The sequence below is a fragment of the Rhynchophorus ferrugineus genome, unplaced genomic scaffold, assembly GCF_030347505.1.
Source record: "Rhynchophorus ferrugineus isolate W39M unplaced genomic scaffold, kcgeb_rfMv2 rfM1, whole genome shotgun sequence".
Taxonomy (NCBI): domain Eukaryota; kingdom Metazoa; phylum Arthropoda; class Insecta; order Coleoptera; family Curculionidae; genus Rhynchophorus; species Rhynchophorus ferrugineus.
The window spans coordinates 33,918,821-33,936,884 of record NW_027472580.1 but is presented as its reverse complement, the minus strand read 5'-3'; the positions used below and the strand labels follow the sequence as shown (position 1 = coordinate 33,936,884).

The 18,064-nt window shown below is 31.8% G+C and overlaps 2 protein-coding genes and 1 long non-coding RNA gene across 4 annotated transcripts in view; 2 read left to right on the top strand and 1 right to left on the bottom strand.

Moving 5' to 3' along the window:
- ec (ubiquitin specific peptidase echinus) overlaps positions 1 to 18,064 on the bottom strand; it is a 65,532-nt gene that overhangs the window by 17,002 nt on the left and 30,466 nt on the right. The window contains exons 1-2 of one of the 2 annotated variants that reach the window (XM_076419394.1): positions 5,403 to 5,610; positions 4,085 to 4,177 (exon numbers count right to left, since the gene is read on the bottom strand). In XM_076419394.1, coding sequence (XP_076275509.1) covers positions 4,085 to 4,177; positions 5,403 to 5,453 — 144 coding nt within the window. In that variant the 5' untranslated portion in view covers positions 5,454 to 5,610. Of the gene's footprint in view, positions 1 to 4,084; positions 4,178 to 5,402; positions 5,611 to 18,064 lie in introns of those variants that run through there. The other variant, XM_076419393.1, reaches the window with a different exon arrangement.
- Positions 10,197 to 11,181, top strand: LOC143193754 (uncharacterized). The gene is made up of 3 exons (XR_013005092.1): positions 10,197 to 10,521; positions 10,575 to 10,740; positions 11,045 to 11,181. It is a non-coding gene; the product is annotated as an uncharacterized LOC143193754 (long non-coding RNA).
- The window catches only part of LOC143206743 (uncharacterized), a 44,226-nt gene continuing 38,987 nt past the window's right edge, over positions 12,826 to 18,064 (top strand). The window contains exons 1-2 of the mRNA XM_076419423.1: positions 12,826 to 12,965; positions 13,016 to 13,139. Coding sequence (XP_076275538.1) covers positions 13,031 to 13,139 — 109 coding nt within the window. The 5' untranslated portion in view covers positions 12,826 to 12,965; positions 13,016 to 13,030. The remainder of the gene's footprint in view (positions 12,966 to 13,015; positions 13,140 to 18,064) is intronic.

Here is an 18,064-nt window from a genome sequence, read left to right as displayed (position 1 = left end):
ATAAAGAGGTGATCGCCGAAACTGAGGCCTATTTTTAAGCAAAGGACGAATCGTACTACAAAATGGTATCGAAAAGTTGGAGGGTCGCTATAATCAATGTATCGCCCTTGAAGAGAATTATGTTGAATAAAAAAACTAATTTTGGAAAAAAATGTGTGTGATATAAAAAAATGATAAAAACAATTGTATTTAAAAAAAATTATAAATAATATAATTGTAAGTTATTATTTCATTTTAAATCGGTAAGTATCTCAAGAAAAGTGAAATTTTGTAACTATTAATACAAAACTATTACTTTTAAAAATTATATGATCCGTTTTATTTGGGTTTAGAAACATTTATTTTAAAATTTGTATATAATACCCGAAAATAATTAAATTGGTACTACTTTCTTTCAAAACAAAATAAAATAAAAAGTATTTGTTTCCTGAGCAGTGTTAACAGTTTAAACATTTCGTTTACTAATATACGTCACATGTTCAATGTCATTTGTTCTATATTTTATTCGATTGTTAATAGCTTTTAGCCTCTTATCGGTTAACAGTACTATAGTTTTCAGGAAATATTATATTAACGATTTTCTTTTCTTAGTGTTAATACCTTTAATAAATAACAATACAATACAAAAATGTTTATAAAGAAATAATGTAAAAAAAATTAAATTAAAATGTCGAACGAAATTGAATAAACGAGCCACCCATGGTTAGTTTTAAGTCATCAGTACCGAGAATTAGTTGACGATTCAACGGTTAAATGAATCTCACAAAATAGGGAAAGTTCCTTCTTGAGTTTAGATAAAATGCGTTCCAAAATTATTTTGCGTTGGGACGGTTTAAAATGTCCGAAAAGCGATAGTGTTTGGTTCCCCTATATGGCGACCATTATGAACAAGGATCGGACAGTTTGATTGGAGTTTGTCACAAAATACCACGCATTTTGTGGTCCATTTTTTTTATTGCTTTAGACGCCATACCCATGCAAATCGGGTTTTGTGTGGAAGCTACCTACTTTTTGGTCGACCCACACATTAAAGGCCGGTAAAAAACGAAATGGTTTACATATTTGGAATTTATTGATGTATAATGATATAGTAAGACAAAGTTGGACACATATTGCTTGATGTCTTTGTATTGCTTCAGATATAGAAGACTCATTAATATTATTATTCGTGAAGTTAGGCGCAGATTCGCAATATCCTTTTCTTTCTTGGTTCGGAAGGAATGTCTAATATCAATAGTATATTAATTATTAACAAGAAAAGATGAAAAGATAAATAATACGTGTTTTGTGGCGTAAAATATATATTCTTCGAATTAGTTGATAATGTTCGTAATTTGTCAAGAATAGTTTTCAAAATATTTGGGAACCAAAACTGCAGGTTACAAAAACCAACAAAATGATCTTTTATATAGTATAGTTAATTCTTAAAATTTCCATTCGAAAACAATTAAAATATTTTATGACTTGTTAGTTACTACATTTTAATTTTTCAATACACTATGATGTGGCAGGTAATATTTAACGACAGCTTGGCTATATTATATTTTATTATATTCATATTACCTATTTTCTCATATTCAAGTGTAAATGCATCACATTTTTGTGTGAACTCTAAATTTCGCCCACTATTTCGGCACAATCTTATAAAGTAATATAAATAATATATTCTGAATCCTTGTCATATCTCATATAAAAGGAAAAACAAAATCATAAAAATATCAATAAAAGCTCAGTTAAAAATCAAATTTGACATCAAAAGATTTAATTCAAAGTAACATTTTTATTGAAAAATTAAATCCATTTGTGTAATTTATAGTTACAGAGTGCAATTTTAATAGAGTAACTGCAATAACACTTTAGAAATTGTTAGTGCTACTAGTGAAATAAAAAAGTTGAAATTATATTGGAATAAAAAATATCAATATAGTATTATAACTCAATTTAAAATCACTTCGTATTTTGTCTTTGAAGGAAAATACCACAAGCTGATATGATATTTCCATCATGCGGTATCCATTTTCCTTATATATGAATCACTATCACGACGGTTAGATATCATTGATTTAATTTTAAGTTATTCTTTTGAATGAGTTCAAAAATCGTCTTATAACTCATTTATAAATATTCTGCGGTCTTCTTCACTGCTATTTTCAACAAGCAGATTACTTTTAGCAGTGCTGTTGTTTTAAAATATAATAGCCTATAAAAAAGCAACACGTTGCTTGTGAGATGTAACTGGAGAAATCATAAAGTTTAAAAAATAATGTCATATAACAGACAATATTTACGATCCCACAAAATTGTTTTATGAAACTTGTGTCATTTCATAAAAATAATTAGTTAATATCAAAACGATATCTTATTGTTGCCTAACAGTATAATCCAACATTAGTACAATATTAGATATCATCAACTATTACAGCATCATCCGGTAGCATCATTTACATCCCACAATTCTTGAGAACAAAAAACGACCAACCGAACGTAAAATATGTTGTTATCGCGGACCCAACCTTAAACTTTATCCAAAACATAAAAGATAATTGACTTGCAAATATGCACTCCTACAAAGCCGTTAAAAACAGGATCTAGATAATGATTGCATAAATGGATTCGTTGAAAAAGGAAACATTTAAATTCCAAACATCCTTTTAGATGATTCTCTTAAAAACTGTCGATTCCGAATAGGCCAAAGTCGTATCGTTTTCTTACAAATTTTTTTATCGGACTAAAATGACTACGTCACAGTTCTGCAACCGTAAAAGTCAATTAAGTATTCTTCGATTTATCGATTCGGCTTTGTCGTACGTGCTCTGCAGTAATCGCCAGTCACGTTAAAGATGAGCTTTCTTGGAACCTCACCAACATTACGGTCAGAGCACGGACTCACCAATTATTAGTTACAACACAGAGACTGTTTTTGTTTCTACTCGGTGGGTGTCCGATTCCTCATTTGCCCGCCTGTTGATGTCTCCCATAATTTGACCTCTTTAATTTAGATGCAAATATCATTTTACATTAAAAATCCCGACTTCTTTTAATATATTGTTATTAAATCATTTCCGATCAAGTCATTAATATTAACGATTTCCCAAAATTTAGCGAACTAGGATTTCTATTTAGAAAAGAACAAAGAATGAACTTATAATGCCAGAGACGTTTATACGTTAGATCATTTCTTAGATTTGATGGACCTTTAAATGAACAAGCCAAACAAATAATCGTACTACGTTACATTGTTTACAATCAGTAATCAGCTGTACGACTATAGGTACTTTACAGTGTTGCCGGTATGTTTTTATCTTAAAAAATTTCAAGTCTTATATAAAAAGAAGTGTATTAGGTGATGATAAGAGTTGAATTAATTGAATATTTCACCCCATTATAATTAAATTACACTTGATACACTATGTTATAATATATTTGAGGATCTTGTTGTGATTGATTTGGTGCTTCGGCAACAGTGCTGCTGTGAACGGCTATAAAAAATAGAGTCAAGCCGTACAGCGAGTCTTAAGTAATCTCCTCGACCAATAGCGAACGAGGTCAACCGGTCGCTGATGGCCCCGGGCCCTGCAGGAGAAAACCAACAAGCGAAGAGGTGAAGAAATGGTGACCCGAGCTGCAAACCGAGAGCTTCGAGAATTGGCCGGCGAGGGCGATACGTACAATGCCCGTAGCCCAGAGGCAAACTTTGAACTTCGCGAGCGACCGGTCCGTCAGAGTAAAAGAGTAAAAGCGGTCGACGAAGACGGACAACATAACTGGTTTTCGGTCGTTGTTTTGGTCTTTAACAACACGGCACACAAACGTTAGACGAAAACAACCGTTTTATTTTTAGTTATATGCTAATGCCTTTTGAAACAATCAAACTAATAGTTATGATATTTTACTATGTTTGTATATTGGTTTGCACTCTCCCTTGTACACGTTAGTCAGCCAAGGTTAACATCACTACAATGCTAATCTAACTAATTATTTGCATTCCAATTATTTAACATCGTCATTCAACTATTAATCGTTCTTGAAATGGTGTTAAAACTACCTTCCTGTCATTTACCGTATTAAATTAGTGTATCTTTACCTTAAGGGCGCAGAAGATACACGATTCAGCCATGCAGGCATGTCCGGATAGGTCTCGAAAACTCCTCCGAAATATGTCCAAGTGCCACAACACCTACAACAAAAAAAAAAATTATTATAAATTAGAGCCAACACCCTATCCATCTGTTTAAACATATTTGGACCACACAATAAAATATGAAAAGGGAAAACAACGATCAAAGGGCATAGGGACAGATGTTCGTTCACCTGTTAAATACAAGGGGCACGTGCTACATGAAAACACAGGTTGCAAGCAGCCCATTCTGACAAGAGATTGAGGTTTTCGGAAATTACCGATTTTGACTGACGGAATGACTCCCATTTTAAAGTAAATAATACAGTTGGTTAAATTTGGAATTGTAATTTTCTTGTTACACGGGTGTTAATATTACCGACCATTAAACTGACACGAATTCAAAATAACGTGTATGTTCGGTTGCCTACACATCGCCGTTATATATCATTTTATAAACAGTTCTTTCTCAATTATGCCGTCATTAACGAAACAAAGATAATAAGACGAAAAAACACCATAGTAAATTAACTGTACTTTATGTATTCCCACACTCTCAATATTTTGCAGAATTTCATGATTCACATCCAACTTTAATCGTTTACGTTTTATAGATATTAATGCTTACAGTTTCGTGACATTTCGTTGACGCCAATTTAAAAAAAAACGTATTTATTATATAATGTTTCCGATTCTGTATTCAAGTTCATTACCATTGTTGAAGATTATTAATGGAAATGAAAAAAATTAAAATATTAAACACCTAAAAGAAACAATTATTACAACGAATAGTAATATATAAATATTTAATATCATTGTATATGTAGACAGGTGTATATCTGGTTGCCTGTTGTACAGAGTTTTAAAACAATTTACAAAAGAAAATTAGTATTACGCATTCACTACAATTATTTCCTGTATATAATTTTCCGTTTCCCTTCACACGTGTTATTTAAAGAATATATAGGTTTTTAATCCATTCTCTTTTATTACTTTGATTTGAATTATATAAAATAAACGATTTTAAACATATTTATAGAAAATAAATAAATGATTAGAATTTAATTTAAATATGATATAAATGTTATTATCTTCAAATGAACTTATAAAATAATTTAATGTCGCAGCTTATAACAATTTCGCACCTGATTAAACAAGAAGCTGATAACATTTATTCTAAACAAATAAATATTTGCATATGTAGCTTGATTTTTAAGTAAGCTCTTTAAACGTCGTCGACTGGCGCCCTCTTTTACCGGTTCTCGTTTGCCGGAGCCCTACTTACATTTGACACTTGGAACAAAGCCCTGGGCCTGTGACTTTTCGTCCGCGTCATCGTTCACACACACATTATTTCAACAATAAGGAAGCCCGCTCAGTCAGTTTCCACCATTTTCGCCAAAACGTCAAAATAAAACAAACGATAAGAACCCGTTCGTGATGAGCAGCGCGAGCGGCACTCGCTCTCACCTATTATAGCTTTATTTTGGTCTGGGGTACCGCAGTACGCCGATGCACAGGTGCGTGCAACTGAAGCGGCAAGAGGGGGACTTGTTCGAGCGGCCATTTTGGATTCAACAGAAGCAAACGTAGAAGCGGAGGCAGAGGGACAGCGCGGTACCGTCGCGAAGACTTTAGGCTTGGACGGGTACTTTTGCAGGACACAAATTGAACCTACCTGGGACAGTAATCGCATTTCGACTCAGTTTATGATAGCAGTAAAACCCAGTATCAGTATTCATGTAGGCCTTTATTTGATTATTTTTGCCATTAAAATCATACTAATGTAATGTGTCAATATTCTTTGGGCTGTGTCAATATTCTTACTATACTCTATGTATGTATTGTATTACTTTTATTTCTTGAAATATTACATGTCAACTCTGCGAAGATAGAGTAACGTAACAAAGACTTACTTTATTACTTATTTTTATCTTCAAAATGTTTTTAAATTTCACTTATTGCCTATCTATTTAACATGATTTATAAAAATAATTGTTTACACCTCAATCTATTATTATACTGGTATATAAAAGACAGTATAGTTATTGGAAGATAATGTCAATTTTAATTGTGCTCAAAGAAATTATGTTCCTGGCTTCCAAACTAATTATACATGCTGGAGATTAGTCGGCATAATATATTTGTATGGTTCTTGGACTACACACCTTGGACCTTATGTTTTTATTGTGTTGCATATCTTCAATTCGTTACAGTGTTACAGAGAAAACGTATCGACAGATAAAAAAGACCTTTTTTCTACCGAAATAAAATTGGGCATGTAGTAAAATTATTAAAACAAAAGAAGTTTGCCATTCATGGCCTCCAAATATTCTCAAGTATGTAGAACTAGTTTGAGACGCTACCAGTGCTATGATTTGAAAAAAACTCAAAACCAATTCCATATATAAATATATGGCAATTGATAGAGTATTCGATGACGAGTAAAAAATAAGTAATTAAGTTCTATTAGTTCAAAAAAATCAATGAAATTGAATGCCCTAGTACGTAGTATTCATTCATTTGAATCGACATCCAAAAACTGACAAATCAAACTGACCGAAAGGTCAGAAAAAGATAGAGAAATATAGAAGATTACTAGAGAAGAATGGGATTGAGCTTTTTAAGTCTATTAAAAACCTTGCGTTAAAAATTACGCTAAAGAACTGGTCGTTTATGCAGAAATTTCAAAATATAGGGATTCTTGATCAAATAATTTCAAATGCAATTTTAAACAATTTTGATCATTTTTGAAACGCCTTTAACAGGAAATAAAGTAATAAATAATAGTTATAAATAAACGTCTACAATCAAGAGATTGTAGATTAGGCTATTTTTCCATTAGTGTTAATTTTTGAATTGTTGATCTTCTTTTGACCTTTGAAAAAGTACAATTAGTACCCCCTGTTCCCTTTCTATCATTTTGATAAAATACCTATATTTTATTAATGCGTAACAAGCATGTTAAACAGTCCCAGTTTTTTTGCGAAAATAATGATTTGGGTAAGAAGGAACACCGGTTTATGCTCGAAGTGTTATAAATGTCAAAAAATGCAATATGAAGTATTCGATGGGTTGTTACGTTTCAAACGAACTATAGCATGGCAAGTATGGTATAGGAGAAAACGAAATTACTATTATAAAGGAAATTATATATATATATATATATATATATATATATATATATATATATAAATATATATATATATATATATATATATATATATATATATATATATATATAAATATATATTTATATATATATATATATATATATATATATATATATATATATATATATATATATATATATAAAGATGCCATTTCAAAAAAACAGTTTCTCAGGAAACAAACAGGAAAAAATTGAATAAAAATTGTCAATTAATCAATTATAATTTTTGGAAGATATAGCACTAAAGCATGTTCATAAAACTTAAAAATTATATATAAGAGACAATATCTTAAAGACAGTTCACGAACGACTTTGATACACATTTCCCAACAACATGTGGATTATTTTAAAAATTACTAGCTACCCGCCCCGGCTTCGCTCGGGTGCAATGCTGATACTAAATTAAATACACTCCAGAAAAAATATGAACGTTGTATATAAAAACATAGCGGCCCGCTCCGACTTTGCACGGGCATAATATATATATGCCTATGTCACTCAATGAAAACATGATTAAAATCGATCCAGTTTTTTTGGTTCATTCATTACTGCCCTTGGCCTGCTCGCATTAAATTTGGAGTAAAACAATTCCTCTTCCCCTATACTTACTTTGAAGATTTCCTGCTATCTTTGGAATATCTAAATTCATACAATTTTTATTACATTACACATTTTTAAACGCAAATTTTAAATTTGTAATATCTCCGAAAATATTTGTTTAATTTACATGCTGTAAGGAACCATATTGATCTATATTAATTGCACACTGTATTTAAGGTACTTAATTCGATAAGGATTAATGCCGTATTGCTTAAAATAGCTTCGTAAATAAGCCATTTTCTCACGTAAAAAGTAAACAGTAAAAATGGTTAATGTGGGTTATCCCTAAAAGATAAACATATACCATCGGGGACTTTTTTGTAGACCTTTTTATGGTGTACAATACTGTAGTACATCAATTTGATCTAACTCGTAGGGTTAGGCAGCGTTTTTGCTAATTGCTAAATAAGCCTAAAAAATAGGTTAATTTACGACATCACGTTAGAAACCTCTAAAATTAGCAATGTTGCCTTAGTATATTATGCATGTACTATACATATAAACCTTCCTCTTGAATCACTCTATCTATTGAAAAAAACCGCATCAATATCCGTTGCGTAGTTTTAAAGATTTAAGCGCACATAGGGATATAGGGACAGAAAAGGCGACTTTCAACAACAAACTCAAGATATCATATAGCTCTTTTTATATAAAATAATGAGCTCTCAGGTTGCAAGAGGTTGTTTGACACCTGTCGTTAAATCTCATCTGTTGCAATCCCTCGACGACCATCTGCACAGATACCACCACAGACTGCCACCCCGGGCATGTGCCATCGTCGAATCGGATGACTCAACAGGGCAGGTGGCGTGTGAACTGTTTTAATCATCATTCGCATCTTTTTTTTTATATTTGCATCTAATTCGCGTGAACGACATCGGAAGGAAGTTGTTTCCAGGATCCGTAAAAGCTTTTACCGGGTGCTGAATTGTTACGTTGATTGGGTAACGGTAACCGGGGTTAAAATACATTTCTTCGATCATTATGGATGACGTGACCGTGTCGTGACTGACGGTACTCCCGCTAACAAGTTATAAGCTTCGATTGGCAAGAGAAACATAGAACTGGACTTAACTAATAATAAGTTTCGGTGACCCGTTCGTTCTGCTTTCTTTTTCACGAACCAGACCAGTTCTCTGATATCATTCCAACTGATACGGCGAAAGACAAAACGAAGGCGCCCGAGCGCAACTAAAAAATATATGAACGTACAATAGTAACGTATTGAGCAAGAATAAAATTCGTCGATGAATAAGAGAGGCCCCATTAAATGCTAGAACACTCCTTGGAAGGCGCTGTTGCGACAGTTTGTCTTTGTTGAATTTGCTCGGATAGATTGGTGGCGTAATAGGAAATGTCACCACTACCAGATCAGTGAAATTACCATTTAAAATGAGTGGAAATAGGAAAAAATCGTTCGTTCGCCAGAAGGCGATAGTTGGACGGTGTAGAGTAGACATTTAAAGCGATGTACTACATCATCTTTAGGCGGGAAGACACTTTACTATGAGTATCTAGACGTAAGCTTTTAAAACCAGTTTGACTAGGTAGTAAACGGACTCGATAAACGCTGGTTTAGCGACAACACATGTCACCTAAGTAAAAGCACAAAGTACCATTAAACCAGTCAAATTAGATATAACCACAGAATCAGAAGATCATTAGCTAATGATAGTACATTTAGAATCATCAAATGTTTTAATATAACTAGTAAATAATAACTTAAATCTGTTATTATATTATATATCATATTACCTTGTTAATATTTATGTTTGTATTTCAAATCTCATTAACCTCTCTTGGTTTGAATCCACCATTAAATAATATGGTATGAAAATCGCTCATTATTATCTTAATTACCTCAATTACTTCTATACATCTGTATCTAAGCAATACAATGTAATAGGGTACTTTATTTTTGATCACTAAAATTATTTAGAACATTATTTTTGCCTATCGTGCAAACTGTTTCCTATAAATATTCTTCGGATCAACAAGAATGGAATATTACTGTTTAAGTTATTAAGTTTGTCGTTCAAAGCTTCCGTCCAAGATGTAACAGTTCTTAAAAACATTATATACGAATATTCCTAGGCAATTATAATTCGCTAATAATATTTAGTAGTATAATGTGAGAAATTAAATAGTGTGATAATAGAGTATGCTATTATGGTCATAGAGAAATAGAGATTTAACTTAACAGGAAATTTTTGAGAAATGTTTCGCGACGTCCAACATGTAGATGTCGCTACTTTTAACTTATTACTTACTTTAATTTACACTATAAGCCGCGACGGAATCTGATTGGCTCACTTCGTTTCTATGGTACGTTTGTTATTTATTTATTTTGAGCGCCATTTTCAGTATGGCTGTCATAAGGAATAGTGCGTTTAGAGATTAAATTATTAGTTCATTAGTATATATAAGTCGGTAGTACAAAAAGTAAAGTGAATTATTGATCTATGAAGTGTTGTGTATCCGGATGCACAGATAGTAAATAACAATACAGAATCGTTTTCGTTCGAAGAAGTATTTGGATGTCATTAAACAATGGTTGATAATGTTAAAAATCCCAAACCGAATGAATTAAGTATCAAAGAAATGTATGATCAATACAACATGTTTTGTTCTTGTAAGTTTATTTATATATATTCAATAATCAAATATTGATTTTTTTAATTTTAGAAATTAATCCCCTTCCGAAAGAAACTATGCAAACGGGTATATACTTTTCTTCTGGGATCAATAGTTGCAGCTCCAATAAAATAAATAGTAGCCTGAATGCAAATTTATTAGGAGTAGGTCATCCGATACAATTCAATTCAATACACGAGGAAAATGTATTGCTCAAGTAAGAACAAATTTGATAATATATATATATATATATATATATATATATATATATATATATATATATATATATATATATATATATATATATTTATTTATTTATTGTTAACCGATTATATTTATATGTATTTACTTTTACATATATTTATATTTAATTGAATTTTCTTTAATAAATTTATTTTAGGAAAAAATTGTTTTTTATTTAAATTTCATTGGTCAATTAAACATAACCTCAAGGCTGTCACGTGACAAGCATTACTAATGAGTCAATCAAATGTCTTCACAGTAAAATATTTTTCTTACAGGTGCCTATAATGGAGATTTAAATTAACCAATCAAATTACTTGAATGGCCAATTATGCGACCTCTGAATGTTGGGTAAATCAAAAGTTTGCGCCAGGGTCCCCCATTGAGTTGCATATCTATTACTCTATGATTATAGTACTTTTTAACAAATAAAAATCTAAAAAAGTGTGACAATAGTACTATCAGTTTCGATCAATTATAATTTCTAGGAATATTAGTGAAAAAAAGTTTAGTTTGGTTTAGATTATTATGTAAAATTAATAATTATATAACACTGTTATATAATGTTATAGTTGATACTGTGATAATTTGGCGAAGTCGCTTGGTTGACAATTCTTCTGTGCTTTCACAATACGTACAATTTGCACTATAAACTATATGAATGTGTTTAGCAGTGTACCTAATATAAATAATTATTGTTATTATACTTATTATATGGTTTAAATTCTTTTTAGAACTATTAACAATAATCATAAATGCTTTCGTATAAAAACATGTAATTGTCATTCTACGAGAGTTTCACGGTAGTATTTTCTCCGACGATAATAATTACATGTCTCTGTAATGCTGCAAAATGACGGTGTCTGCTCTTGATCTTGGCTCGAGTTCGTGGTACTCTGAAGAATTAAAAATATTGCGCACGCGACTGATTATCGTCGCGAAGCTTATCCGGTTCTCAGTTTCGAAATGGCCGTGGATTGTCTGAATGCAGTATTTTCTCTTTCGGCTGAAAAAAAATCCCGCTTATTTAAAACGAGGATTACGACCGAAACGACCATCATTCGGTATCCTTTGTCACTGCACGCCGATGCCCTTCGTAATTTCTTCGGTTGGAACGACCTCTGGTCCAAGACCGGTTCTGGAAGGCCGTACCCGCTGATAACCGTGCTGTAAGATTCGGTTTATAAACCTCCGGGTTATTTTTTCGATTATTTATTCTGCGAATTAAATCTGTTCAAAAATCATGACTGATAACTGTCTGTTATCAGCTAATTGCTTCAAGGATGCCAATTAATTTCCGATACTTCAGCCGAAAACGTTAAACGCGTGCGTTTTTCTTAATAATGAGACAATTAAAAAAAACTAAAATAGTAAAAGTCTTGTGTGCTTCTTCCCACATTAACCACGAATGGTTACTCGCTGATCCATGTCCTTTTTCGATGGGAACTTCATATCACGTTGTTGTGGTTTCTTCGTCTCTTTTTATGGTAATCGTTAGTACTATTATTATACTAATATCACGATATAATGTTTAGCTGAAACATGATGTTATATTATCCGAAAAAAAAATTTAATGTAGGTAAGAGTTTTTTACTAAGCACTTACACATAGTCATTAACACTCTGATAAAAATTCTGGAGACCAATCACAATATATCAATATAAGTTGACAAAATGCATATTACTTCCGCTTCAAACGAATGGGTAATTTCAAAAATTTATTTCACTCAATGACAGACAAGATGCACTTGAACTTCATTAAAAACAAAGTATTTCAAGTGGTCTGGGACCGAGTCCCTACATAGGGTTGTCTGTTTCAGTCTGATGCGTTTTCTCACCATTCACTTCCAATGCAGGATGTTAATATGCTACACGAATACGAGATTATATCAATTTTATAACGTTAATAATAAATAAGGTTGATATTGTAGTTTAAAATAATAGTGTATTCTTGGTTACCTGACTAACACGCCCGAACTATGCTAAAACAAATATTTCAACGGACCGTATCGGTGAGTCATATTTTCGAGCCAGATTTAGTCGAAATTTTCGCGAAAGCCCAGGGTCTAACAATCACGACGCCTTCGTCTGACGTTGTTCCCCTCTTTCTAGAGCAAAAAACGGCTGAGGCTCCGGCGAGGTTTTTCTCCGTTGGTGTTCACGAGCGCGTTCGATTTTTTCGAAACAGGAAGAGGTTCAGGTGGGCGCACCACAGTTCGTTTAAATGGTAATTATAAAAGGTTTCCGTAGCAAGTGACCCGTGCGATGTCTTCGCCAACAAAAGACCCTCCGATAGTTTCCAGGAACAACCTGCCCGTGCGGTTCCTTAGATTAGTGCATATAACCTTGACGAGGGAGTTTTCGAATGCCCCTGGTACGTCGCTGTTTACATAATACAAATTTTACGATCGTAGATAGTTTATCACACATCTTCAAGTTATTGATATTTAAAAATTATAACCGAAACTATTTTTAACAAGTAAAATTGGCGTGACCAAATATAGGAACCAAAATTAAACAGTTTCTTTTTTCGAAAATATACAACGAACGCAACAAGGAACTTGGAAGGAGACGATTTTTTTGTTCCACGTATCGTTAATTTATCATTGTTTTCTTGTTTTGATTAGAATCACGATCATATATCAAAACAAATGACTTTCGGCGTATTCCCGACGACGCGTTTGATTTTGGGAACCGCCTAACTGTTACTTTAGGCGATCTGATTAGAAATCTAACGAAAACTCCTGCGTCGCCGTAGACCGTTTGCTATCAGCAGACAACGCTAGAGATTTCCCACAGGGCAGAGTTCAAACAATCGGAGGAAATGCGCCATTTGTCTTTTATTTTCGGTAGAGTGAAGATGGATTAGCGCGCCTTGAGAAAATCGGAAGAACTCGACTCTTTCTACTTATTTCCGTTTCCAAATGGATAATTAAATGACTGGATGACAACACCTGTTTATCGTATAAACAGTTAAAACATTAAGCTCTGACAACGATATCTTGTTCTGATACATACGGTCAATGTTTAACGAAGAGAAAAACATTTATTTTTATACATTATTTTGGTAATATTTTATTTTATGGTAACGAAAATATCTTTTTTTATATATTCTAAAGTTTCCTTTTTACCAACGAAGGTTTATCTGTACTGGACCTTCTGTTTAACGTGGGCTCTTAGAACTTAGAAATCATCCCAGAAGATATCCAGTCCTACTCAGCCTGGTTACTGGCGTGACTGGGATTATTTTCCTTGTTGGATTTCACAAACATAAATTTACGACCATGTCCCAGCAGGAATCGAACCTGCGATTAACGCAACAGTAGGTGGACCGTCCAGTCGCCTTCTAAGCGCCAACCAAGCCGTCAACGAGAGTATATTGAAATTTATGTTAGCACGTTTTATTACCGTATATTTGTCAATTTGAACAAATACTTAAAAATTAACCTAAATGCAGCCAGCCACGTAGGTCATCATCAAAAAATATCAGTATTTTGTTAGTTATTTTATCAGTTATTTTTTATAAACCTTAGCTTAGCTTAGTGCATTTTGGCATTTAATTTTAAAGATTCGCTCGTTTAACAAATATCGCTAATATTTAGAGATTATCGAAATTTTTGGGGCCAGTATACCAATTTTTTAAAATATTGATATATATGTTGTAAAATATCGATGTCTTTTTCGGTTGTTGCAAAAAAAATATTATTATGCTCTTCATTTTTTTAATTATCAAAGTTGATATATATATATATATATATATATATATATATATATATATATATATATATATATAACTTATATATATATATATATATAACTTATATATATATATATAACTTTTAGCCAGCTTTAAAATTTATATATATATATATATATATATATATATATATATATATATATATAAATTTTAAAGCTGGCTAAAAGTTATTTGAGAATTTGAGATGGTTTCTTCTTCAATAAGTCTTGTAAATCGTTGATACAAAAACCAACAATTGGGATATAACGGAGCAGCATCACCTTAAGTTAAAGAACAAAAGTAATGCATGTCGAAAACTCAAGTTAGGCGTCCCATGATTAGCGTCTGTATCTCAATATTACTAAATTGATATGTAGAGGAAAGTTAAAAACATCGATTTTAGCAATTTAGCAATGTTGTTTAACAGTTACAATAGATCTCGCTGATTGAAATACATGTACCTAATTAACTTTGTTGGAAATGAACTTAACAGCGACGTTTAGATCACCAGTATACTAATTTTCCATCTAGTGTTTCTCTACGAACCATAGCTTTTGTTACGCTGCTTGTGTATTACTATGGAAGCAGCCAATGATAACAAAAATCGAGCATTAATCGATATATCCATTATATAGGTGCAATGTTAAAATAAATTATATTTTATGATATTTTTCTTAATGGGAGTCCAGAGTGAATGTAAATAATTATTATTGTACTGGATCAAAACTTAGAATGAACAATAACAACAATAGACACATGAATGATAATCTTTAAATTGATTCTTGTTCGTCGTTCGATTATGTATTATGACCAAATATATCATATATCGATTATAGCGGCTGATATATATTATCTGATGCTGTGCGATATTTTCATTCGAGTGGATTAGGACCTTACAGATATATGGTAATGATTTGTTATAGGGAAAAATTATCGTATAACATTCAGTGCGTACATGAAAAACAGGCTATAATTTGATACATGGTCTTGATAGAGGACAGAAACATTTATTTTAAATTTAATAAAATGTCGATACACTAAAATATGAACACTGTTGGTTCCTATAGAAAATATTCTAAATACTATAAAATAATTTCAAGAAATTTACAGATCCTTGAAGTTAAACTGTTTAATAAATCTCTTAATAATCTTTCAAACATACATAAAAATTCACTTTAAAATAATAACTCAGCACTCTAAGAGCACATTACCATTTTAAAAATAATCGATATAGAAAATGGTTCGCGTTTCACTTTCTTAAATGTTTACTTTTTGGGCCTACAACTTATAATAATTAGGTATTAATTTTAAGGTATATAGATAACTAATAATACATGAAACTGCATGGGTTAAAAAGCTGCAATAAAAACAAGATACCCTACCAGTTCTAACTCGTATCATCTGATTGTAATTAAAATAGTACTAATTTAACGCCCTGGTACAATGGTGTGTGATTTTCGCTTGGCGTGGGAAAACCGACTTTCCCACTGATTAATATTCATCTTGTACTGAGTGGAGTTCAGTCGGGCTGAAGAAGAGCATCGTTGTCTGGACAGTCATGGTTCGATGAGCGAAAATGATATATCTAACCTTGTTTAAGATTAAAGGATGTGATGGTTGACATTTAAGGGATTTAAATAAAAACATTTGAAAACCTGAATATTGTTTAATCTGTTATAACGAAACAAAAGGAATTAGGTCGTTATTGTCTGTAAAACACATCTGAACTGGTAACAGAATAATTTCTAGCTCAGAGGTGATTTCAAAACATAAAAATATTTTGTTTTTACATTATACAAATATTTGTTCTATTGTTCAAAAAGTATCTGACAAAAATTCTTAAATTTTAAAACACGTGTTAGATTAGTTTTTAAGCGTCTACCTTGAAACAAAATAAATTAGAAGGTCAGCCCTATCTATATAAGACAACGAAATTGGTGGCAGAACGGTTGGTTGGCGGCCGACAGTTCTTCAGATAATTATAAGGTAGGGCCCTGAGGCTTAAATGGGCCTCCGGATGGTGGCATCGTAATTGCTTCTCACAAGAGATGATCAAAATGGATCGCCGAAGAATGCGGATAAATATGAACGAATGACGACTGAACCACTGTTGGAACGATGACAGTAACAAAAATATTTCATTGATCTAATGAAATTAATAATCAGGAATGATAATTTATTTGATGAAATATAACCAGAAAATATAGCGATCTGTCATGATAGTTAAAAAAAAACACAAATGTGAGTGAGGGTGTCGGCCACCGAAAAAATATCGATCGATTTTTTAAAATATCGCTATATCGTAGAAAATATATTGATTTTTTTTAAACAACTAGGAAAAATATCGATATCTTAGAAAAGATACGTTGATATTATAAGTCAAATTAACTAGTCACCCAACACTGCGAAAACAAAATTCTTCGATTAATTACCAATGCCTGTCGCTACGTAACCAACGAAGAACTACACCTGGAAATCAAATGGATTTGCGAAGTTAAAACTTATAAAAAGTGTATACCTTTAGTGTAAACTATAGCTACATAAGTTATTATAATTTTATAATTGAGGAATACATATGTATTTATCTCGCGTTCGTCTTGCTTGTGAATTAATCCAAGTACAAATGAAATGTAGTAATAAATTCATATATAATTAAGATTGTATTAAGCCTATCTAATATAGATGTTCTCAAAAAAATTTTTTTGGGAAAATGTTTGATCTTCAAGATAGGTTATATGATGTTAGCAAGATGGGAAAGTTGCTTGCTGGAAAGGTACTACAGAACTCTCAGCAAAGCTCGACTTTCAAGGTGATATTTTGACTTAAATTTTTGAATTTATTCAATTTCATTTAATATTTTGATATATTTTCTTTTTATGTGCTGAATTGATTGAGTCATTGAAGAAATGCATTGCATTTGTTTTCGTAAGTATCTGCAAGAACATCGGCTTTTTCTGTATTTCTTGATCGTTCCTTCATTTTATCTGTGCTTATATAGGATCACACACCATTTGTCCACTTTAAAATCATTGTTTGCTAACTGTTTAGTGGCGCCGTATGATATCGGCAAGTACTTTGGAATGAATTTAAATTCTAAAATAGAAAGAACGTTTTTTCCTTGAACGAAGTTGCAGAAATTATGTATTTTATGGAAATAATAAATGCAGAAGATTACGGAATGGTTTTTCAAAATTAATTATTATCCCAATTTAGTTACTATTGATAGTGAGTTGAACTGATAAGTTTGATAACTAGAACCGACTGTGTACGATAATAAAATTGACGTTTTAAACGGAGAACATTTATTTTATTACTAATGGAATAGCGAAGAAGCCACATGAAAATTACAACAGGCAAGTGACAATATAAATAATTGTACCCAAACCCGGAAAATAAAAATTAACGAAAGTAAATATGTGCAGTTCAGATATAATCGGACTACAAAATCACCAACAATAATAAATAATACTATAATTTCATATAGTAACAACGCTAAGTATCTAGTAATAAATCTTGATGCAAAACAGCTGGAAAGAACATGTAAAACAGAAAAGAAAAGCGCT